The following is a 25,863-nucleotide window of genomic DNA, read 5'->3' on the forward strand; positions in this document are numbered from 1 at the left end:
GGCTTTCTAAGGGCCCAGCAGAAAGACCTTCCAAATTGGGCTGCTTGAATGCTGTTCCTCTTGAATTCTTCTGTATGCAGTGAATGATGTGCTGTTCATTGAGTTTCTGTGAGACTGAGTCTTCTGGCCCAGAAAGTTCAGTGGCTTTGGGAGGGGGCAGACCAAGCCATCAGCCGATACCCTGGGCCCCGACCTGGGCCCTTTCCTGCCTTCTCTGTTCTGGTGCCCTCCAGGCCACCCATTCTCCAGTTCTGTTTCTTCTCAGTTTTTCTCCTTGTCCCTGCTTCCTCCTGCTATTTTCTCCTGTCCTTCTCCTCACTTTTTCTGCTCAGCTGTGCCTTGGAACCATGCTGTGGCCGCCTCCTCTCACAGCTGTGCTTGCAAAGTGTGGGCCCCTTGCCTAGGAGCCAGTGTGGGAGGAGAAAAGGAATGGAGAGAGGGGGCTTCTAGAAGAGAGAGCTCACAGCCTGGGAGTTCCAAGTCTGGGTTTGATACCCGGGTATTTATGCAAACTGTTCCTTTGTGCTTCAGCTTCCCCCAGTCAATAAATCCCGATGCCTTTAAGGGAAGTTTTTGGGAATGGGAGAATGCGTTGTTTGTGTGGGCCTCAGTTTGGTGGGTGCTGTCCCTCGGGGGTGAGGCATATGGGTCTACACAGACTCGCTTCAGGGCTGTCCCTCTGCTGTCTCCACAGGACTGCGATGTGCTGGTCCTAGCTGCCCTCTGAGAGGATGTCTGGGGTGTCCGAGCCCCTGAGCCGAGTGAAGGTGGGCACGTTACGGCGGCCGGAAGGCCCCCCAGAGCCCATGGTGGTGCCAGTAGACGTGGAAAAGGAAGACGTGCGGATACTCAAGGTCTGCTTCTATAGCAACAGCTTCAATCCTGGGAAGAACTTCAAACTGGTTAAATGCACTGTGCAGACTGAGATCCGGGTGAGTGTGCTGGGTGGTGCCTGCTCCTTCCATTCATCTGTCTCTCTGTTGCCTTCCTGGGCAGCTGAGCGGCCCTTCTTCAGCCTAACAGGCCCTCTTATATCTGCCCGTGGGGTGGGGACACCAGGAGAGAAATTCTCAGCTTGTAGCTCCAGGCCTCCTTGCCAGGCTACTACTTCCTCAGTAGCCTGAAGGCAGATTTTATAGCCTTATTTTGAACCTCAGGTCATGTATTTACTTGGTCTTTGATTCAACTCATTAAATATTTATGATATTTGAGTAGCGACAAGGGACATAAGAGCCCCCACCTGCAAAGAGTTTATTTATATTCTGGTGGAGCTGGAATTCGATAGGTAAGTGAAGGCTTTGAAAATTGAACAAAAATTGTATAAGATGTTCTGGGTGCTTAGACATGGAAATTGGTGGGACATTTAGAGGATGATACTGAATTAGAGGTGCCCTAGACCGGGTGGATGGTTGGCAGGCCCTTTCTAAAGCAATATTTCAATTGGCTCATTCTCATCCAGGGTCACAGAATCTGTTTTGGAAGTCCAAGTGCCCACCATCATCAGGGCACCTAGACACCAGGTAGCCAGTTCACCTTAAATGTATAAGAAATTGTCATCAGAAGCAGAGTCACAATATATTGATTGATTTTAAACACCTGTATTTATTTATTACTGTGGATAGCCTGGATCAATTCCTCTACATACATTATCTCACTGAATCCTCCCAACAGCCTGATGATATAATGAGGACCTCTCTTTCCACTGCCCAGAATATTCCTTTCTGATAATGCAAAAAAAAAGCCAAATTGGTTCTCAAAAGGTTTCTTGGTGAGTTGGTAATTCAAACAAAGGAATCAGGGGACTTTCGGGATAACTAACCAGGCCGGAGAAAGCCGGATGAACTATCTCCAATCCTTTTGTTAGCAATCCTTCCCCCATTCTAAAAGGCAGTATCCCCCAAACTCAGTGAGTGTCTCTTCTGCTTAGCGCTGGCAGCAGCCTGTACATGTCTGTCTCCTTGGCTGCTTTCCATCTATTACAGCACATGCTATGCTTCAATACACCAGAGCAGAATGTAATTGATTAGGTCACTGCCTTGGCCAGTTATCACAATTGATTATGATTTGGTTATTCCTCTGTTTCCTTGACTGATTTTGATTCGGGTTTTGCTTGCTCATCTCATGGTTCCAGATCTGTGGGTGCAATTGTGTCCTGAGAGCAAACTCTGGGCGCCATCTTCCAGAATGGTGTTTTTGTTATCTCCTTAACTATTTCTTGAGTCTTCTTTTGGGATTTTTCATCTTCGCAGATACCTGATGCCATTCACTGTAGGTTTCATTAGTGTAATTTTCAGAAGTTAACCAGATCTCTAAATTTGGGGGCACGCCCCTGCTCTTTTGCGTTGAAAATCTGAAAGTATCTGGTTGGCCTGGATCAGGATGTGTTCTGTGGAGTCACAGTGAAAAGAGACCTCAAGGATAGGTAGATTTGAAGCAGCAGCACTGAGGAGGAGAGCAGAGGGCTTTCTGTGAGGAGGGAACAGCAAGAACAAAGGCAGGGAGGCTGCTGAACTGTGAGTAGCTTGGTTAGGCTAGAGCATAGGTTGTATTTAGAAAAGTGTCCAAAGTCAAGATCAGAAAGGAAAAGTTGGTGGCAAATAAGGGAAGGCCTAGACTACCAGGCTGAGGAATTTGGAGCTGTTCAGCCATTAGGGAGAAACACACAGATTTTAAGCATGGGAGAGGCTTTGCTAGAGCCATCTGATGTCTTGCTGAGTGCTTAAGGGGAGAATATACAACAGATCTACACCAAGGGCAATGAGACCCAAGTTTAAGAGGAGCGGCTAGCACAGAGGCATTATCTGGAGGAATATGAGAACAGAGGTGGAGAAGAATAAAAAAGAAGTGGTGGCCCAAGAATTTATGTCCAAGCCTCCTGGTTCTTCTTGTTTCCAATCTGTCCTGCAGGCAAAACGCCACCTATTTATTGCAAACAGCCATGGCTTTAAAGCCACCTAGACCTTGAGCCAGATGATGCTCCCCCAATATTGGTTATATGGCCTTAGACCCAGGACTTAACCAAGCTGGTTTCGGTCTCCTCACTTGGGGATCATGCCCACGTGTGGCCTTATTTGTTGTAAGGATTAGAGATGATAGATGAGAAGCACCTACATATAGTAGAAGCTCGGTCATTAGAAGCTATTGATTATAAGGGTATTAGGTTGTTACTTGGCTTAGGAATCTTCAAGGGTTTCTAATTGCCCATAGAATAAAGTTCAAACTGTCTTCTTTTAGTGTTTATACACTTATCTGTCATATTTTCAAATAGAGAAGACGATCAGATTTGCGTTTTGAAACAGTACATAATATCCTGTAAGATGTTAAGAAGTGTGTCCTGGAGGAGGGGTTTTATGGTCAAAGAAGTTTGAGGAATACTTATTTATACAATTCGGAACAGATTTCTTTACAACAGGACTTCTCAGAACCTTGAATACACAGATATGCTTGATGGATCACTAAGAAAAGGATGCAGAAAGGATGTTTCATTAAGTAAAATATTGCTTAATTGCCTAAGAAATCCTTCTTTTAAAAGTTGGACCACTAGTTCTCTTTTCCCTAAACTCTGACAGTGGTACAGATTGTGCAAAGGCCAGTGAAAGGAAGATGGATTAGGAAGCTGTGGCCACATTGCAGGTGGGAAATGATGAGAGCCTGAGCGAAGAAAGGAAATGGCATTGAGAACAAAGACAAGTGAACAAATCTGAGAGCATCTAAGAAGGCAGAGTCAACAGAATTTGATGATTAACAACTGTAGGGAGGGAGAGAAAGGAAGGAGACAAGGATGACTCAAGTTTTTGCTTGAGCAACTGAATGTGTGTTGGTACCATTCATTGAGCTACCAACAGAGAAAGAAAAGGCGTTCTGAGATTTTAGCTTTACATGTGTTGTGTGTATGAAACACCCACATGGAAGAACGTGGGCCTGGAGCTCAGGAGGGATAAAGGACCTAGAGATGAGGATTTGGGAGTCATTATGCAATGGATACCATGCAAATGAATTGGATCACCCACAGAGAAAGAACGGAGCGAGAGAAAGAGAGTTCCAATTAGGAAACCATGGGCAATCAACTTCTAGGGTCTGGTAGAGAAAGAGAAGCAAATGAAGGGAAATGATGAATCATCCAGAGAATGATGAAAAGAACCAAAAAAATAGGCAGGGGAGACAAAGGCAAAGGAGACTGAGGAAAGAGTGGTTAGCAGTGTCAGACACTCAGAAAGGTCAAGTCAGTTAAGGCTGAAAATAGGTTCATTGGCCTCAGGAATGGGTTCCATAATGACCTTTGCCAGACAGTTTCAGTGGAAGACGGGGGCAGAAGCCATTGTGCAGTGGGTTGGAGAGTGGAGACAATGAGTATAAGCAATATTTCAGGGAGGTTATGATTATGGAGAGAAGGAAAGAGGAGAAGGCAAGAGAAACAGTGTTCCTGGCAGAGGGAACAGCGTGCGTGAAGGTTCCGAAGTGGGAAGGCACATGGCAGGTTTGAGGCTAAAGAATAGCGAAGTTTGGCGATTTGAGCCAGATTAACGATTTTGGATTTCACCCCATCTCTTGTGGGAAGTCACTGATATGGTTTAAGCATTTGAATGACATGACATTGCATTTTTAAAAGATCACTTGGGTTACATAGTGGAAAATAGATTGGAGGAAGGCTCGGATGGATATGGGGAGATGTAAGGTGGCTATTGCAGTGATTCAGGTGAGAGGTAATGGAGCTTAGATTAAGATTGTAGCCATGGTGATGATAATGTTGATGGTAATGATGGTGGTGATAATAATGTTTGTGATGGTGTTGATGGTGACGGTGGTGACGACGATGATGGTGGTGATGGTGATGATGATGGTGGGATGGTAGCGCTCCTGCTGAAGGTGTAAGTGGTAGTGGTGATGATAGCTAGCACTTTTGAAAGCACAGCATATGCATTCTCCTATTGACTTCTCAAAAGAACCCTATGAACCATGTAGCTATCATCTCTATTTTGTATATAAGGAAATAAGATCTAGAGGAGTTATGCAAATTGCTAGCAAGTGGTGGAGACTATTTTCAAACCCAACAAACCCACTTTCAGAACCTGCACCCTTAACCACCGTGGTCTATGGAGAGGAGTAATTGTAATCCGGAGAATTTAGGAGATGGAAATGAAAAGTTTTGTTGATGAGCAGGAGATGGAGAAACGGAGAAGAGGGAGGTGTTGAGACTGGCAGCCCTGGTTCAGGTAGACAGAGTCTCACTCCCTAAGATGAACACTTGAGGAGAAACTAATTGGGGACTAGGGAGTTCACATGTTCATTGTTGGAGCTTTCACGTGCACTTGAGATGCTCTAACATTTTCACATGAAAATGTTAAGTAGACTGTTTGATACATGATTCTGGAGGAGAGAACTGGGCTGGAGATAGACATTTGAGTGTTGTCAGCCTCTGCGTGGTAGTTGAAACCATGGCTGTAGGTGAGATCATTAAGAAAGAGTCCTGAATAATTTCATCATCCATTCCTATGTATCTGTACCATGCTTGTTATGACCTGGGGAATATCATCATGGCCCAAAACACAGATGCACTCCAGGCTTTCATGGGCCTTCCAGGCCAAGGGTGAACCTGACGTAGACTCACGCTAATGAATGAACCTTTACAAGTGGAGGCAAGTACTCTGACAGGAAGAGAGGTTCCGTGCGAGCATGGGATACAAAATTGCTCAGCCCAAACGTCGAGGAACAACAGCTTTGCTATTCAGGGCCTGTTTGTGGACGCTGAGTCCAGTTTCCCTGCCTAAGACTCTCCCCTCCCACCGTCCAGCTGTGTCTGACCAAAGAGAAGTGACTGAGAATCGCCCTGGCACCGTCCATGTGGTAGCACATTTCCAGAACATAGTTACTCCATGCATACTCGCTGATTTCACCTTTTTCTTTTTATTCTCAACTTCTTTCTGTGCGAATGTAATAACCTCATGATGCTTTGTCTGTTCTGCTAAAAGCTGTGTGAATAAACACTGGCCTTTGTACTTAGGACCCAAAAGAAATCAGACAGGTGTTGAAGAGAACTGAGCAACGTGCCAAATGAGAAATGCATTTTGCTCTTCTTGATTTTCCATTTCTTTCGTTTGATATTCATTAGAAATTGTGTTTGTTTGGAAGCTCTGAATCTCTGGAGCAAGTGGAGGCTTATATTATTATATATTTCTCTAACATGCTAATTTGCTTGTCTGGGAAAGGGGTTAAGATAACACTTTGTAAACAACTAGCAGAGTGCCACCTAGACGTGCCCACACAGGGCGTCTCTCTGACTCTTACCGCCTCTCTCATTTCTATTCTCTCCCTCCCTCACTCCCTCCCTACCCCCCACCTCTCCTTCCTCCTGCTCCTCTTCTCTCACTCTCTTCTGGGGTAAGTTGTGTAGGTTGAGCATATATCCTGATTTGTCTCAGACAGTTCTAGTTTACGCACTGCCCAGGAAGACTTTTGACAGTGCCCCTTCCGATCTTAAGAGCATTATGAGTCGGAGAATAAATTGTATGGTCACCTACTTCTGAGTGCAACATTCGTTCCTCTCTCTGCCTCACCCTGACTTGCTGGCCCATGGCGTTTTCCTTCTCTGGCTGACCCACTCTCCACATGGGCCCATCTCTGTCCATCACTGGACCATCTGTGTCTCATACAGGAGGATCTTAAGCAGAAAAATAGGCACTTGTCTGAGGGTGCAGGCATGGCCCCCACATCCAAGACCCTCTTGTTAGCCATACTCTACCATGCTGAAAAGCCACATTCAGCATTCATCTTTGTTTTGTCTTGAAGCATTACCCACTTAGAATCTGCATTTACATCCCTGGGAGGAACACAGACTGAGACATTCTGTGCCCTCCAGCCAGGTCCAGGTGTGTCCCCTCCATCACAGCAGGCCTCCCAGCCTGCAGGGTTAGCTGGCAGGTACTGCTAGCCTGATGTGTGAGGAGGGCAGAGTCCAATCCCAAATGCAGCCTGCTCTGCCCATGCTTGTACTCACTGCCCTCTCCTGTAAATTCAGTGGTCACACGATACATTCCACAATATTCCCAGAGAGGCAGATTTCAGAAATTGTGATCATTCTTTCCTGTAACTCATCAGCCAATCATACCAGTTAGTTTCAAGTTTAAACCTATCGCTTAACTAGACATAGGATGTTATGGACTGTATGTTTGTGTCACCCAACCCCAAATTCATATGTTGAAGCCCTAGCTCCCAGTGTGATAGCATCAGGAAGTGGGGCTTGTGGAAGGCGATTAGGTTTAGATAAGGTTATGAGGGCTCCCATGATGGGATTAGTGTCCTCGTAAGAAGATGAAGAGACCAGATCTCTCTCCTTGCCACGTGAGGGCAAGTGAGAAGGTGGCTGTCCACAAACCAGGAAGAGTGAGTGCCCTCACCAAGAGCCAGATCTGCTGGCACCTCGATCTGAGACTTCACAGCCTCTCAAACTGTGAGAAATAAATGTCATTTAGGCCACCCAGTCTCTGGTGCTCTGTTATGGCCGCCCGAACAAAGGCGCAGGGCCAGCTGTTCTGTGTGATCAGAGGAAAAGTCTCCAGCCCACGATTCATCCGCTCAGGTTCTTCGTTTCCAGAACAGTCCCTGCTACCGTCCTTCATATGTGTCTAGGGGCAAGACCACAAGGTTGAGGTGTGAGAGGAAGGGAAGGCATGATTACCTGTGCTGCAAAGTTGCCATTTCTAAAAGAAAGGTTACCCTAAAGACAATAAGAAGCCACATGAGACCAGCCTCTTATACATGAGAACAGTCCCTGAAAACCTGAGAGGGAGGGGTTCAGCCAGGAAACCACAAACCGATACCACAGAGACTCACAGTGATATAAAAAGAAGTACATTCACGAAGGCCCCCTCCTTTCTGCACCCCCTCCCCATTTCCTGTGTGTGCTCACCATGTCAGCGCACCTACCCGCAGGCACCTGCAGTGGGGAGCACGAGGCAAACACACAGAGCTCTCTGCGCCTCTCTTTATTGATCTGTTTATTATATCGACAAATTAGCAGTCAGGTGCCTGTGCTTACATTTCTATTTTTAATCTGGCATTTGTATTGCTGAATGTCCTTGTTAGATAGAGGTTTTTATTGCATCAAAATGAATGTTTCCACAGTGGAACAAGTCATGCTAACTTTTATGATTTTATTCATCACTTTTAAAAAATTATCCCTTAGGTATGTTGAGAACTCATAACATGTGTAGCTATTGTATTTGTTTCCTAGAGCTGCTGTAACAAATTACCAGAAACATGGTGGCTTAAAACAACAGAAACGTATTCTCTCACGGTTCCGGAGGCTGGATGTCTCACGTGGAGAGGCTGGCAGGCTGTGCTCCTTCCGAAGGCTCTAAGGGAGGGTCCTCCCTTGCCTCTTCCAGCTTCTGGTGGCTCCAGGCTTCCTTGGCTGACAGCTGCACAACTCTAATCTCTGCCTCTGTCTTCACATCCCTCTCTCCCCTTCTCTCTGTGTGTCTCCCTGGGTGCTTTTTATAAGGACACATCATTAGATTTAGGAGCCACTCAGATAGTCCAGAATGATCTCATCTTGAGATCCTTAATTTATCTGCAAAGACCCTTTTTCCAAATAAGGTCGCATCAAAGGTTCCAAGGGTTAGGGCACGGACATATCTTTTAGGGGCCACCATTCAGCGCATGGCAGCCCTCAGTTAGGATCACAGTGTTTGTTTCTGGTGCCCCCATTCAGATGGGCACAGATCCGTGTATACAGTATGCCGGTGAGCACGAGCACTCTGCACACATATGCACACCTACACTGAAGCAAGGCTAAGTGTCAGGAAATGACCAGGGAGCACGGGCTGATGAAAGTCTATCTCTTTTCCACACTGTTGCTGAGGATTCTCAGTTGCCAGGTATCCTGTAGCCTGCTTGTACCCTGGAGTGATGTTTCCTGTGACGCTGTCAGGCTCTGTGATGCCACATGCTGGTGCCTTGTCACTCCTCAGGTGATCTCATCTAGTCACATAGCTTAAAATTCTAATTTTAACCAATGGACCTCGAATTTATGATACTGATTCCAATCTCCTCCCACAACTTCAGCTCACACATCCACCTGTCTGCCATCTCCATGGGATGTCTAACTTCTACGTGAAGAATCAAACTCCTCATAATCCTCTCCTAAAGCTCTACTTCTCTTCCAGTCTTTCCCAGCTCCATTGATAGCAGCTCTGTTCTCACAGTTCATTGTGTCTCAGGCTAGAGACCTCAGGGTCATTCCTGAATTCTTTTTCTCTCACACTTTGTATTTAATCTGTCATGAAATCTTGTCAGTGCTACCATCAAAACATATCCAGATTCTGACCACTTCCTTTCACCACCTCCTCTGCCTCTAGCCTGGTACAGATCATCAGAATATCTTACCTCTCACCTCCTAACTGCTTCTGCCCTTGTCCCCCTGCAGTTCATTCTATAGGTAGCAGCCATGGTGAATTTTCAAAACACAGGTCAGCTAGAGGGATATATTTGAGGTATAGCTTAGATCAGATCACTGTTCTACTTTAAACACTCCAATGGCTGCCTGTCTCACTCAAAATCCAAAGTCCTTACCTTGGCCTACAATAAAGGTCAGCAAGCAATGGCCTGCAGGCCAAATATGGCCCACCACCATTGTTGTGAATAAAGTTTTATTGGAACACAGCCACGTTCACTTGCTTGTGTATTATCTATGGCTGCTTTTGAGCTATAACAGCAGAGTTGAGTAGTTGTGACAGAAGCCATATGGCCACAAAGCCTAAAATATTTACTACCTGACCCTTTACAGAAAACATTTGCCAAGCCTGGCCTAGCCCTCCCTGACCTTTTCTCTTATCACTTTCCTTCATGCCCTTTCCCCCACTGCCCCACTGGCCTCTTCATAGTCACTCAAATGCACCAAACACACCGAGGCCTCACAGATACCCATTATGGAGCTTCTGTGCTCTCTGATCCCTTTGCCTGGAAGACTCTTCCCCCACAAGGCCACTTCTCTCTCCCTTGCTTCCTTTGGGGATCTATGCAAATGTTCCTTTAGTAGAGAGGACTTTGCTGGCCAACTCATGTAAAATAGCAGCCCCCTGGTGCCCTTACTGGCTTTGTGTGTCCTCTTAGCACTTATCAGAGGTGTTATTATACTTATTTGTTTATTGTTTATTCTCTAATAGAAAATAAGCCCCATGAGAGGGAACTTCCCTTTTGTTCTCCTAATTTGCTAAATTCATTGATGAGAAATTATTTAAAGATGGATGGATAGTTGATGAATGGATGGATATTGGATGGGTAGATGGATTCCAGTTATAAAGCCAGCAGAGGCTGACTAGAATTCCATGTCTCATTTCCAAATTCCAGCAGGAAAGAATTTCTGATTGACCTGGTGTGTACAGGGAGTGGCATCTTGGGTCTGTGGCAGCAATTACCTAAGAAGTGTGGTGCATAGGGCAGGCAGATGCATGGGTTCGTGTAATCACTATGTCAGTCTTCCCAGATGAGGCAGATGATCTGAGTCATTGGAGAGTTTCTAAAATACTAAATGTTCAAGTCCCATCCCAAATTTACTGAATTAGAATCTCAGGGGTTCTGAGACCCATCACTGCCTCAAAGGACATGCAGGACCCTGTCTGTCTGCAGGACACCCATCTGTCTCACACTCTCTGGGGAAGGATGATCAGCAATCACGTAGATGGTGGAGTCCCTGGGGTATGAAGTCATTGGTAACAGAGTCTGAGAACCACAAGATACTGAGTCAGCAAGGGTCTATGAAAGGGTGACAGGAGAGGGCTGGATGGGACAGAAGGAAAGAGGAAGTCTGTAGATGGACATGAGGTGGTTGAAGATGGTGCCATAGCGGTCTCATTTTCCCCATCTTAGTGATTGACAGGCTGCATAGCCACTGCCTCTTGTCAATCTCTAAACAGAACTGCTCTCCTAGAGAGTAGAGGCTGTGTCTTGTTCACCGCTGCATCCCCAATGCCTATATAGAGCCTAACACAAAATAGATACACAGTTGATGTTTGCAGAATGAACGAATGAACAAATGAATGAACTGATGCCTAGAGAGTACTGGAATGAGACCAGTAATCTCTTGGATTACTTGATATAAAGACAAAATTGGAAGTTGACTGGAGGGAAGATTGGCATTCATAAATGAGGACGTGTAGGAGGGTTAAGAGAATTTCAGCTGGTTTAAAATAGACTTCCCTGTATATCCTTGGCCAAGTCACTTGACCTCCCTGGGTCTCTTTGTTTAAAAACAGAGTCAAATTAAGTGATTTCTAAATTTACTTAAGGCTCTACAATTCCAGCCTAAGCTTTGTGAGCCGAATAAACATTTGATGTTTGAGTATCTGTAGAATTGTAGATTTTATTTTTGTGGCTACATCGGTGAGGTCTGCTTTCACATATGAGCTTCTAGGATCTAGGAGGCAATATATCTATTAAACTTTCATTAAGACCTGAGTGAATTTGGCCATTCTTTTTCTCTTTGGCCCTGTGATGTTTACTGTCTTGTCAGCATTTTAATTTTAGAGTTCTATATTTTACAGGGAGTTTATTCATCTCTTAAAAAGCTAAGCCTATCAGTAGGGTGTGAGATCCCCACCTGATAGCATGTGAGCCAAGCACATAGGCATAAGCTATAGTATTTGTCTCAAGTTGAAAGATGATATTTGCTCCTATCATTTCACTATGAATTATTTACCCCTAATTTGCAAAACCAAGCCTATTATAATAGCTAAACTTAAATGTTTATTTTTAAAGACATTTTTTTACAATTATAAAATAAGTATATGAATGATGTACATGAAAGGAAAACTAGAAACCAGTATCTCTAATAAACATAGATGCAAAAATCCTCAATAAAATATTATCAAATCAAATCAAATAGTATATAAAAATGAACACATGGTCATTCAATAATAATGATCCATTTTATTTAACACTACTATGCCCCGGGTACTATGCTAAGTTCTTTACCTATATCATTTCATTTAATCCATTCAAGAACTCTATGAGATAGGAATATTTTCACATTTTACAGAAGGGGAGAACAAAGCAGAGAAGTTAATTTGCCCAAAGTCACAAAGCACATCAGAGATGAAACAGTTTCTGACTCTGAGGTCCTTCCCTTAACTACTACATTACGTACAGAAATTCAAACACAGGAAACCCAGAAGAATAAAAATATACATGTGTATAATTACAGTACCCCAAGACAACACTGTTTACATTTCGATATATTTCATTCTGGATTTGTTTGTTTCTGCTTCCATCACTGTCTTATTTTGTATATGATTTTATATCCTATATATCCCATTTTAATAGAAGCAGGAAGTCCAAGAGTTGAGTGACACACGGAAGCCCCTTAGAAGATGGAGGGGGGACGACCGTGTCACGTGCTTATAAATTAATATCTGTTCTTTTTATTTACACCACATATTATCTAATCCCACCCAAAATCCCATAAAGGAAGGGGTATGTTCCCCACTTTACAGATGAGGAAATGGAGGTTAGGTGCCCAAATCCTGTTGACCACAAAGCCTGTGGCGTTGTTAGTCCCCACACACCTGATCTCGTGAACGTTTTTCACGAGATCAGTATCCTTCATAACACCAACTTGTTATCCAGAGAGTTGGCCACTGTTCATTTCTCCAAGTGTTTAAGGATCCTCTCTATGCCAGGCACTGGGTTTGGAATCAGGGATAATATTATATATGAGGTTTGGCTTCTGACCTTGATTTGAAAGGATAGAAAGAAAACCATAAAGTGTTGTTTTAGTTCTACTTGCTAAATGTCTGTGTTAGTTTCTTAGGGATGCCATAACAAAAGACCACAATGGGGTGGCTCAAAACAGCAGAAATTCATTGTCTCGCAGTTCTGGTGGCTAGAAGTTCAAGATCAAAGTGGCCAGAGGGCCATGCTCCCTCTGAATGCTATAGAAGGATCGATCCTTCCTTGTCTCTTCCTAGCTGCTGGTGGTTTGCTGGCAATCTTTAACATTTCTTGGCTCATAAATGCGGCTCTCAAATCCTCCGTCTTCACGTGACATTCTCCCTGTGCGCGTGGCTCCCTCCATGTTCAGGTTTTTTCCTTTTTATAAGGACATCAGTCATATTGGATAAGGGCCCACCCTAGTGACTTCATTTTAACTTTATTAGTCTGTAAAGATCATATTTCTAAGATGCTGGCTTATAGGACTTCGACATATCTTTTTTAGAGAGACAGAATCCAACCCAGAACAGTTATCTTACTAAATGTATGTGCAGAGGTCTTTGGGAATCCAGGGGAGGGAACAAACCCTTCACGGTGACTCAGGAAGGGCTTCCCAAAGGACCTCACGGTGCTAACTGGCAACTCACCAGGATGAGAGGACAGGAGGAAGAGGGAACCATGCTGTGCTTGGAGAAGAAAGAGAGTAAATCTGGGAGGCTGGAGCTCAGAGCACAGCATGGTGAGAGTGAGAGATGAGACGGAGGGAAATTCCAAAAGATCTTCTCTGCCTCACACTGAGGGGTTTGGGCCGTATCCTAGCATGAAGAAAGTAAGGAGCCAATGAGGGTTTTCAACAAAAGCCACCTGTTTCAAAATGTCCTCAAACTGACATCTTTTTAAGTAGAATTCAGGCAATACTTTTTTCTAATTAAGGCTTCAATTCATTGAAATTTTAAATTCAGTTATCTCTAAAAAGAGGAGCATTTTGTCTTCACAAAGCGAAAAGTAAGGAGAGGGAGTTAGAGCAAGCCTAGAAAGCAATTTGAAGGCCAGTACCTCAAGTCGGAGTCCAGAAAAGCAGACCCTGAGAAGGAGGTTTGCATGCACAGAGTGTGTCATGAATACCCTTGCGAAACTCACCTAGGGGGTGAGAACCATAGGACCGCCAGAGGGAGAAGTTGGGCTTTCATGTTGTCACACCTCAGGAAGCTCTGGAGCGGGGATGGCCCAGCAGAGCTGTCCCAAACTGGGATGAAAGGACGGATGGGCTTTTACACTCCCGAAGTGACCAGTCGCTAGGTGCAAGCTGCCTCCAGTAAGAGGTGTGACTTTCGGCAAGGCGTGGCCAATTCCGATGGAGGGTGGTGGGGGTCTCAGTTGTCATGATGTTTCTAAAACCCAGCCACTAACATGAAATATGTTTCGTAAGTTCAGGAAAGCAGAAGATTAGTTTTGTTTTGTTTTGTTTTGTTTTGTTTTGTTTAAAAAAAAAAAGATAAACCTAAGAAAATCGTGAGATTACAGAGATTACTAAAGAAGTTATAAAATGTGACCGAGGGACAAGGATAGACTATTAGATCAAAGGGACAGAAAAAGAGAAGAGATACAGCTCCACAAATATAGTCACCTAATGTTAGACATCCTTGTGAAAGCAAATTAATTTTAAGCCATACCTCATGCTATACACAAAAATCAATTTCTAATGGAAAAAAATGTGACCAAGTACCAATAAAGGAGAGAGTAAGTGGATTGAGTAATTAATTGCTTGGGTGAACTTTTTCTTTTGGGAAAGAAATTATCCTGGACAAAGGGACAATCATCCAGTCCTATCCTTTCTTTGTTTCTGACCTATAAGAGAAATGTCAGAGAATAGGGAGAGAGGCAAAGGCTGTTTGGGGTCTTCACACTATTTGTTAAAGCAAATAAATCGATGGTAGCCAAGCAGAAAGAAAAGCTAGATATCTCACTGTTTGCAAGAAAGTATCAGAAGCTGTGAGCCATGGGCAGTCTGAGGGCCTGCTTTTCAGTAACCTTCATGTAGGCGGAAGTAAAGGTTTTAGGTGGAAGTAAAGGTTTTTCTGTAGCAGGAAAAGAATCTTGGTCTTATCTAAATAGCAACTGATAGAATTAAGACAGCTTTTTCTTCCTTCCTATCATGTTACAAAGGGCAATTTAGTGAGTAGGTAGACATACTGTTGTTTTTAAAAAGCGATTTATTAATAGAGAAAGAAATATTGACTCATTAATGACAATCTAGGGGCTGTGGGCAGAGAGCTGATTTTGCTGCTCCCACCATTTGCTTGAGAAGCTGTGTGAAGATTTGGGAAGAGGCGATAAAGGATGAAGGAGGCGGCGGGCTGATCTGAAAGCCTCCGCAGTGAGATCATGTCAAACCTCGACGTTTTTTCCTTCTTGTAAACTGATTCCCTACCCCACTCTAAGACCCCCTCGATTTGAGCTACTTTCTTCGTTCCACCCACTAAATAAAAGCTCCCCGAGGTGAGGGGTCTGTGGCCTCACGGGGCTCCTAACAACGCTTTGCAGAGTGAGGATGTCTAGATCATTGCTGATGGCTTGAATGAAGGACCCATTCTGCAGCTTCACGTGACAAGGGTGGGGATAGCACGAAGGAGACCGTGGCTCAGGGCGTTTGTCATACTCAAAGTATATCTCAGGACTGGGGTCAGACCCTGGGTTTGTGTGACTCGAAAGTGAGCGAGTGCTCTTTCTGTCACCTGTAGTGGTCAATGTCGTTTCTCCCTGGGCACACCTGAAGGATTGGCATGCTTTGCGATGTAGTTCTAACACAGTGCAATTCTGGAGCTGGCACAGACTTCACAGGTTGAGGGCATAGTCTCCTACAAGACACTTCTCATCAAACCCCAGTCTCAAACAGTGGGATTCCCAGGCCACTCACACTTCTGACCAACTGGCTACAAATTTCAGGGTTCCAGCCAGCCCCTCAGGTCCAGGAATACAGTTATATTCAGTTGTCTCCTTCAATCTGGAAGAGTTCATCAGTTTGAAAAGGTACAGGCCTTTTATTCTGTCGGTCTCTGAGAAGAATCCTTACCCCAGGACTCATGAGTAGACTCAGCCATGAATCCTTGGCAGGAATATCTCAGAAATGATGCTATGATCTTCTGGATGCATCAAGGTGAGGGACGTGCCCTGTTTACCTCTCCTACTAATGATGATGTTAACCTGGATGACCCGGTCATTTGTGTCTGCCAGTTTTTCCTCGGTATATGATTAGTATCTGAGGGAAGATATGCTAAGACAATGTCAATATCCTATTCATCATCAGACCTCCGCCCTCCAGCTTTATCATCCTTGATGAATCATGCCTAAACCAACCAATGCTGAGTTTGTTGCCAAATGGTGGTTTTCCGTTTCCATTTCTTCTTCTATGTTTACTGGTTGGCATTCTACTATAAGAAAGAACATTTCCTTCTCCCCATTTATTTACTTATCTATCTCAGATTCTATTTTATTCAGTGCAGTGTAATCTATTCCTATCATTATATATCATTATATATTTTAATTCTTAGGTTGTCCCAGATTTGGCCAGTGCCAGCCAGCCCCTTCCAGCTGATACTTTTTCCTTTGTTGCATGGCCCCAACATTCTCTTAACACTTCCTTTTATCTAGCACCAAAAGATATTTATCCTAGGCTCGTCTTATACTTTCTTTGTCTCAGCCCTGGAATCAGCCATTTCTTCAAGGGGCCTGGATCCTTTTAGTGGAGAGAGATATTTGGAAACTAAGACTGGGTGTTTGGTATGCGAATGACTATCAGGATGTCATTGATCCTAAGCTCTTTCAATAAAAAAAAATAAAAATACTGGTTTGCTCTCTCCTTCTCTCTCTCTCTCTCTCTCTCTCTCACACACACACACACACACACACACACACACACACACACACACACTATAAGTTCCCTCAATTAATACTTCAAATTCCAACTCCTCATCAAGGGTACTCTCTTGCCTTCCCCTCTCCATATTTCAAGAGTACTTTCTCCAACAGGATGAAACCCGTTTGTCATTATCCTCAATATATTTACTCCTTTGTTCAATCATCAGGATGTGGGGCAGGCTGACTTATAGTTAAGAAAGCTGGAATAAGGAGGGTGCCTAATTTCTTGTCAACACTCTGTTCCCTGTAGCCATGCTTCTTGTGTGGGAACTGTGCCACTCAATCCCTTAATAGGAGTTCTGTCCTTCTGTCTTGCCCAGCCGCACCATCCCACTAAGCCGCTTAGTCTAATAGAAATCCTCAGAGTCCAGTGGCCCAGGGTTCAAAATCCCAGCTTAATGCCATGAGCTGCGTAACCTCCACCAGTTTTCTCATCAGCCAGATGGGGCTGTAACACTTACTTCCCTGTGTTGTATGGATTCAATGAAATCATGGATTCAAAGTGCCTAGAAATGCCTACTACAGACCCTGAGTAATGCTGGCTAAATTGGAAGCCACTCGAAGGGTGCTTTTTACATGGCGGATGCTCAGTAATTATTCATTGGTTTGGTCGGAATGAAATGCAGAAGCACAGAATCCATGCTCTTTGCCTTGCTGCATTTCCTCCTTCACTTCTGCTCTCTCCACTCAGCTCCTTTGTCTCTGCCTCATTTTTCCAGTGTGTTCATTTATCAAATAGAGCCCACCGTGTATCTGGCCTTGCACCAAGTGCTGGAGCATCAAAGATGAATAAAACCTTAAGATGGGACCTCACTCTAGAGAATCACGTTTCCAGGGCTGCGTGAGGACTGTGGGAGCCTAGAAGGAGGCCCCTCTGAGCCGTGTCCCTCTCTTCTCCTCTGCAGGAGGTCATTGCCTCCATCCTGCTGAGCGGGCGGATCGGGCCCAACATCCAGCTGGCTGAGTGCTATGGGCTGAGGCTGAAGCACATGAAGTCGGATGAGATCCACTGGCTGCACCCGCAAATGACAGTGGGTGAGGTGCAGGACAAGTACGAGTGTCTACATGTGGAAGCCGAGTGGAGGTAGGAGAAGAGCCCAGGGCTCCGGAATGGCAGAAAATGAGTATAGTGCGGGGTGGCCCTGGGCGTTCTTCCTTGAAGCACTTCCTAGCCTCTGAGAATCTTCTAGGAAATCTGAGTGGCATGTTAGGCTTAGTCCTCCTGCAGCATCCAATGCATGTATTCGCCAAGGCTTAACATGGGTTCACAGCACCTCCCCGTCCCAGGGCAGATATCAAGAAACATCCTCAGACAGGATGCTACTGGTGCTGTGAAGAAGGAGAACAGCAGTGTGGGGAGGAGAGTGAGCCAGACCATGGGCTGGTCCAAGGAAAATGGTTGCCATGAAGGAGAAGAGTGGAGAGTCAGGACTAGTGCTCGGCCACCACCTGTTGGCCGCCCCTCTGTCTTCTGTGGTCTTCCACCCAACCAGACATCCTGAATGCGGGTCCAGGAGCCTCATGGGCAGCCCCTTGCATGTGGGGGATGAGGCTGCTCTGCCCTTGGCGAGCCCTGCTCCTTTTTTAAATACCTGAGCATCTGAATTCCCTGTCCTAGGTATGACCTTCAAATCCGCTACTTGCCGGAGGACTTCATGGAGAGCCTGAAAAAAGACAGGACCACACTGCTTTATTTTTACCAACAGGTGAGAGTACTTTATCTTCCTGACCCCATCCGGGGCCCTATTACAGCTTAAATGCTAAGTATTACCCAACCTCTCCTAAGGAGATGGAAGGACAAAGCCCAGACTTTGGAGGTCCCAGTCTGAGAAACTTCTTACGGAGACATTCCTTGGCCTTTGGTCAGCAGTCCAACTCTGCCTTTCTCACAGCTAATTAAGTGTTGGCTAACCCTGCCCCATATGTCCGCAGTTCCTCCTGGACTTTCCTAGTGGCTGTTTGCTACCCAGGAGATCTGATGAAGCAAGCAGAGCAGGTCCAGGGAGAAGGCGTAGTCTTAGACACGTAGGCTCTGCCGTCTGACACATCTGCTTTCTAGTCTAGCTCTGCCACTTACTAACTTGGTATCCCCAGGGGTTTAATTTACCTGCATGAAGCAGGTATAGAATGGGGATGATAATAATAACAGTACCTGCTTTATAGGGTTGTTGTGAGGACTAAATGAAATCATTAGCAGTGTACTGGTAAAGCAGTTCCCTGGGGAAAAAAAAAAAAACCTTCTGATTTGGAGAACTTGCCAATTTCCATGGTGTAAATAGGCCAGTTTCAAGCTACCGATGTGATATCAGGCAGCTCTCAAAATTTTCTGAAAATTTAATAACTGATTTTCATGAGCTGTTTGGAGCCGCTCTAACACACCACCGACTGTAGTGCATGTAAAGTGCCTAGCACAAGACCTGGCACAGAATGAATGTCAAGTAAATGTGAATTGCCATTGCTCTGTTTTGTCTGGTCCTAGCTCCCTCCTAAATGTCTCTCCTGGTTTGCTGAAGACAAAGCCAGGCTTTTCTTGTACAGTGGATGACACCTGTCACTGCTTATCAACAAGGCTTTGGATAAATTATTGACTGAAATCCTAGTTTTCATAGCGCCAAAATGGGGAGTTGGGGAGGGAAATCTGAACTTCCTGCCTCATGAAGCCAGTGGGAACATGTCTAAAGCACATCAAAAACCCGAAAGCCTCAGCCTGTGGAGGCATGATCAGCACTGCCTGGGGTTCTGGAGGGAGGCAGGGGCAGAGCGGAGGATGAGCTTCCGCCTTCTGCTCTTCATCCTCTGCTCCGAGCGTGTGCATGGTAGGATGCGTGAGAAAGACAGCACAGGGTGGCAGGATTGGTTTCAAGGCACCCACCAGCTCCTGGGGCCTCCTCTGCTCAGGAAAATGGGGAAAGAGGGTGGGAGGCTCAACCTTGGCCTTTCTCTCCACCAGCTCCGGAATGACTACATGCAACGCTATGCCAGCAAGGTCAGCGAGGGCATGGCCTTGCAGCTGGGCTGTCTGGAGCTCAGGTATGTGGCCTCGAGGCCTCTCCAAGGACGGTGGCTGTGCCTTTCCTCCTGGCCAGCTCAATTTTCCTCCAGGGTGGGAAGCAAGAGTGGGTGTGTGAGAGCTGGGAGGAGACAAGTGGTGGCTAACCAAGGATCAGACCCTGAGGTGTTCACCGTCTGGTCCTTGGGATAGGAGTACCAACCAGGTCCTCTCTGGTTGGTGTCCCCTTCCCATTGTCTGCCACTGCTGATGCCTGATTTAAGTAAACGTTTCTTTGAGCCGCAGGCAAGATTATGGGAGATATTGGAATGTTGGGATTTCCATCTGCATTGTTTGCTGCTGGTCCCCAGCTCCCGTAGGCATTAGTACATATTACAGAATTAGTGAATCATCCAGAGAGGCCCTCAAACCTAGTGTTTGGGAGATGACAGGTATGTCTACAATTGATCATAACACAGATGCACATATAGGAGCCATTAACCCTGCCTGAGGGCTTCGGGAAGAGGTGGTTTGAACTGCTCCAGGAAGGAGGCCAGAGACTTCGGTCCGTAGATATTGGGGGAGTTGAGGGGAGGGGCGTGTACATTCCGGGCCCAGGGACCAGTGAAAGATAAGGAACAGACTGGAAGATAGTGGGACATGAGCATGGGGAGGTAAGTTGGGGCTGAGGGTGGAAGATTTTGAATGACAGTTTAAGAAATGCGTCTTACTCTTGGCTTTTGGGCCAGGAAGGATGATGTGTTTAAACCTGCTCTAGCACTTTCTCGACCAAAGCAGCACCATTCAGCTTCACCATTTATCACCATCCACCTGCCGATTCTACTCTCCCATCGCTTTTTCTGTACCCCTTATCTGTCTTAAAACAGTGGTTCTAAAATCTGGTTCCAAACTATAATCACCTGAGAGCTTATTAAATTGGAACAATACTAACTCCATCCTTGGAAACGCTGGTTTTGTAGAGCTGGGTGGGACTTTAGGATATGCATTTCTGACAAATCCCCCAGATAGTTTGGATGCAGTTAGCCTCATGAGTTGGTGGAAGGACTCTCAGCACCGTTGTTAGGGAAAACTTTGGCTAGGGGTTACTTTTGGTTGGCTGGAAATGTGGTGCCTGGAAGTCTTGACCCTAGCTGTGACCTTAAAGTTCCAGGGAGTAGACCCCGCTGCTGCTTCTGCAGAGTTGGGGGCCACTGAGGAATACCAGTTCCCATCGTAGGTCTCAGGGAGAGTGCTGAGGGGTCCCTCAGGGAGAGCCATGGGATGGGAAAGGGAGGTTCCACTTTTATCTCAACCTCTGAGACTGTTGGCATTTGTGACAAAATAGGTCAAAGACAGAAGGCTCCTCGGAAGGCTCCTCATTGCTTTCCCACTTGGTGACTCTGTCTCAGCAAGCAAGGAGACACTGTGGTTCCCTGTGCAGAGGAAGTCTGCAGCCAGTGATGCCAGTTAGAAGACAGTCTGCCTCGCTACAGCCAGTACTGGTCCTGGATGTCTGATGCTTGCGGGTCGGGGCTGTCTGTGAAGTTTACTTTATTACAAGAGCCCTTTTCTGCTTTCCAAGACCACCACAGCTCCTATAACCTGAATTGCATCTTACAGAGTCTTATCTTCTCTTCTGAAATTTGACACCTCGGAAAAGCTTACCTTTCCATTTTTATTTGTAGCTCTCATACCTGGGACTCTAGGACCACTTTGAGACTCTAATCATTTAAGTCACTTGTCAAAATATCATCTCTTGGTAGCAAAATAGCAGCATAGGGAAGACCCTTTAACATTAAGTTTCATGTTCTTATTTCCTCAAATTTTCCCCAAACTATTATTGGTATAATAATAACTATTATTATTTAGCACCAGGCACGATGCTAAATGCGCTGGGACACGATGAGCCCTCCTCCAATGTGGCTCCGTTTGGTCTTGTGAGACGCGTTCGCTCTCGTGGTGTCTGCCGTCTTATCGGCTCAGGCTTATTCCAGAATCTGTGCTTGTTTTATGACGGGGACGCATTGTTTCACATCTCCTGGGTCTGAGGAACAGAGTCAGACAAATGTTCCTACTCTTGCTAGCTGACCTCTGAGGTACAAGTTACATGATATTAGGCAGAGGATGTAGGCATAACAGAAGATTTTTCGAGCCTATGATTTTTAAAGTTGAATACAAAGCTATACATTACCATGGACTATTTTAAAGTCAAGTTATAACTATTTCTCACCAAGAGACATGGATACATTTCTGCAAATCGGGCCATAAAGCAGAAGTTTCCAGGGCTGTGCTTTTTGGTTTTTTTTTTTTTCCCCATGAAAAGTTTCTAGAGTGCAGTCTACCTACAGACATGGGCAGAAGTCCCTTGTCCCATTAACATCATTGATTGTATCACCTACAGACATATGTCTCCAGGAAAAAAAAAAAAAAGTATTCTTTCCTGGATTGAAAAAGAAGTATGATATATGCACAAGATATGAGATTAGCAAAATGGATCCTCCGTGGACTCAGTTCACATCAAGGAGCAATTGGGCGTAATGATGAAGGGCAATGGGTCTGAAGCTGGGCTGCCTGGAAGGTCTCGGGTCTCGAGTCTCGCATTTACTGGGCAAATCACTTAAGCTCTCTGTGCCTCAGTTCCTTCATGTGTAAAATGGGAATGATAATAATAGTAACAACCTTATAGTATTATTATAAGGAATAAATGAGTTAATTATTGAAAGTACTTAGAACAATGATAGAGACCAAAGTATTCAATAATTATTCATTATTTGTACTATTTTTTCTTTTTATCCTTATTATTTTTATTTTTAATTTATTTTTAATAGGCTTTATTTTCTGGAGCAGTTTTAGGTTCACAGCAAAATTGCCTGGGAGGTAGGGAGATCGCCCATGTACTCCCTGTCCTCACACAGGCACAGTGTCCCCCACTATCAGCATCCCCACCAGAGTGGGACTTTTGTTACAATGGATGAACCTACATTGACATGTCATTACCACCTTAAGTCCATAGTTCACATTAGGGTTCACTCTTGGTGTTGTACATTCTTGGGTCTTGACAAGTATATAATGACCTGTATCCACTGTTACAGTATCATCCAAAATAGTTTCACTGCCCCAAAAATCCTCTTTACTCCACCTAGTCATCCCTCCCTCTCCCCAACCCCTGGAAACCACTGATATTTTCGCTGTCTTCAGAATGTCATATTGTTGGAATCATGCCTAATCAAATTTTACTGATTTATTGGAGGTGCTTTATAAATGCCAAATACATTATTTCATCTACATGTCCCTCTAGTAAGTTAAAATGTGAAATTCATGGCCTATATGCTAGAAATTGGTACCTGCCCAGTTTGAAGAACCAAATAGCCTCGCTTTCACCTTAGACATCCAGGACTGTTGCCCACCCCCCGCAGAGCCCCGGAACGCTCTGACCTAAAATCTCAGAGTGAGCATGTAACCCAGTAGTAGTTAAGTAGGAACTGATAATAGCTAAAGATTAGAGAAAGAACACTCGGCTGGCTTCAAAAAGCATTTTGTCTAACAGTTTAAAAATGTTGGTGATAAGTTACTATTTCTATTGCTTTTTAGAAGAAAAACAAAACCAACTGGATTTTGCAAAGATGTTTCTTTACTTTCTGCTGTCATTACCTGGGTAACTGTCATGGACCTCTGCCCGCCCATAGGCCCTCTGCCCACCTGGTATTAGCTGGTCAAAATGGCAGACCTGGGCTGGAGAGAACCACCAGGCACTAGAGGACACTCCTAGCTGATGTAGCTTCATTCGGTGATAGTAGTTGGGGCAGGTTGAGAATCATTGGGTGCTCACAGACAGCAGCTGAGGTGGGGCTGAGCCCGGAAGATTGTGAAGCACAGTATCTGGGGAAAGCAGTACATCTGATTAGCAGTGGTGACTTGTTCTCCCAGACATCCCACTGATGTTTAACAGCTCCAAACGTTAGAAACACACAGATCATGGCACGCTTGGGCGATTGGGCACCTTTGTCAGAAGTAACACAATGACTGATCTTCAGTGTATGAGAGAAGGGCAATCAATGATATAGGGAATGAGCTGGATTTCAAGAGATTGGGATGACCGAGATATGTTACCTGAGTTACCTGTTTTTTCTAATTAAACATTTTCCCATTCACCACATCCTTAATCATTCAAAAGTTGCCGTTATTTTTCATGTGTTTTAGTTCCTCAGTGATCCCAAGCCTGGCAGGGGAAGGGGCTTCTAGGCCAACGCATGGTCACTGGGTGGCCTGGCTCTGATGGCCTCATTCTCCAGCCATCGGCCTCTCCATGACTTCTCTCTCTCTAGGCGGTTCTTCAAGGACATGCCCCACAACGCACTTGACAAAAAATCCAACTTCGAGCTCCTGGAGTAAGTCCTGGGACCAGCCCCAGCCTCTCTTCTCTTCCTTTCTTGCTGCCTTGCTTTTCCTAATCACCCCCTACTCCCCTCACCCCCAGACCAGAGCCAGGCGAGCCCCATCTCCCTGGTCCTCAAGCCCTCTCACCTTGCCCTGATTGGCTAGAAGTCCTAGGTTAGGGATGAGGGGGAGTCAAATGATATTTTTCTTCTTCTTCTTTCAGGAAAGAAGTGGGGCTGGACTTGTTTTTCCCAAAGCAGATGCAGGAGAACTTAAAGGTAAGGGAAGCAGTGGGCAAGGGGCCCAGAAAGACCCTCCTCATGCTGTGCCCCAGGACTAGAGCTGAAGGGACTGGGCTGGGGATACTCGGGCATGCAGCCAGGGTGTCTGTGCTACTTTGGGTCATCGGGACATAGGAACACAAAATGTATCAGGTGGTCCCTTTCTATGGCTGAGAGTCAGGAAACCTGGCTCCAGTTCCACATCGGAGGCCAGTTAGGTATGTGGCCTGAGCACCGGGCACACCATATCTCAAGGCCATGATGAACCTCCCTTAAGACAACAGGTGTATGCTTTAGGTAAGAGGTCGCCGCTGCTCTCATGGCTGAAGCAGCAGGCAGGCTTTCTGTGAGATCCTAAGGGAAGGAATCAGAGCTCGGAGGAGCCTACTCACCCCTGCCCATCCCCAACCCCCTCAGCCCAAGCAGTTCCGGAAGATGATCCAGCAGACGTTCCAGCAGTACGCCTCGCTCAGGGAGGAGGAGTGTGTCATGAAGTTCTTCAACACCCTCGCTGGCTTTGCCAACATCGACCAGGAGACCTATCGCTGTGAACTCATTGTAATGACGCAACCCCGATGTTCTCTCCCAGACCTGAATCCCAGGCCTCTGGGGAAAGGGGACCACAAGGCCATCAAGTGGGGCCAGGAAGGGGTTTTGCTTGCTTGTACTGACCAGCCCTAAAATGCAACTAACATTGATCTTCTTGCCTCAGGAAGGGAACTGAAATCTTGGTTCCAACTCTGGGAGGTGGGCAGGATGCTGGGAAGGGGGTAATCTGTATGGCAGGGGTTTAGGGTGGAAAGACCTGAAGAGCCATTCAAGAGCCCAGGAAACAGTGGCCTGTGTCTAGCTTGGTAGGCTTTTAAAATTTTTCTGAAATATGCAGAGAGCAGAGCTTAGGGCAAATAGTCCCCTCTCTCCTTTTATTCCAGCAAGGATGGAACATCACTGTGGACCTGGTCATTGGCCCTAAAGGCATCCGCCAGCTGACAAGTCAAGATGCAAAGGTAGAGAGAGACTGGGGGCAGGCCCCACCTAACCCCAGGCTGAGCGGTTTACCCTCTCTGCTGCCCTTGTCCTTGCCTGCTCCGTCAGTTCTCCCTGCCCCATTGCTGAGAACAGAGAGGCTCTTGGTATGAGCAGCTGTAGAGAGTGTTTGGAATAATAGCGTGGGGATGATGGTTCTTTACTCCCCGTAACTATCCCCTGCACAGAGGCTGGGGGGCAGGAGTGGTTTGTAGGGAGGAGGATCTCCTGGGAAGGACACTATTACTGCTCTTCAGGTTCAGATAAAAGAGTTGTTTTTTCAGTGGCAAGATGGGGCCATCACTCCCCTGGGAATCAAAAGACTTGGGTCCAGTCCTGGCTTTACCGCCAACTTGGCATATGACCTTGGGCAAGTCCTGGCTCTCTCCAGACACATTTTCTGTTCTGCAAAGTGGGGGGTTTGGACTAAGTGATCCTTCCATCCCTAACAGTCTTTGATTCTCTCTTGATCCCCCTGAGAGACTCCCAGTTTCCACTTTTTCCTTGTGCCCTGCCCCCGCATACTGACCGATGTGCATGGCCTGATCTCAGGAGTGAGATGATCTA

At 45.6% G+C, this 25,863-nt stretch overlaps 1 protein-coding gene across 1 annotated transcript in view; it reads left to right on the plus strand.

The window, feature by feature from the left end:
• PTK2B (protein tyrosine kinase 2 beta) overlaps positions 1-25,863 on the plus strand; it is a 108,680-nt gene that overhangs the window by 58,608 nt on the left and 24,209 nt on the right. The window contains exons 2-9 of the mRNA XM_039875786.1: positions 695-932; positions 17,529-17,707; positions 18,242-18,329; positions 19,574-19,653; positions 23,938-24,000; positions 24,213-24,267; positions 24,688-24,828; positions 25,203-25,403. Coding sequence (XP_039731720.1) covers positions 732-932; positions 17,529-17,707; positions 18,242-18,329; positions 19,574-19,653; positions 23,938-24,000; positions 24,213-24,267; positions 24,688-24,828; positions 25,203-25,403 — 1,008 coding nt within the window. The 5' untranslated portion in view covers positions 695-731. The remainder of the gene's footprint in view (positions 1-694; positions 933-17,528; positions 17,708-18,241; positions 18,330-19,573; positions 19,654-23,937; positions 24,001-24,212; positions 24,268-24,687; positions 24,829-25,202; positions 25,404-25,863) is intronic.

Source organism: Pteropus medius, unplaced genomic scaffold (assembly GCF_902729225.1).
Source record: "Pteropus medius unplaced genomic scaffold, Ma_sr-lr_union100, whole genome shotgun sequence".
Classification (NCBI taxonomy): Eukaryota; Metazoa; Chordata; class Mammalia; order Chiroptera; family Pteropodidae; genus Pteropus; species Pteropus medius.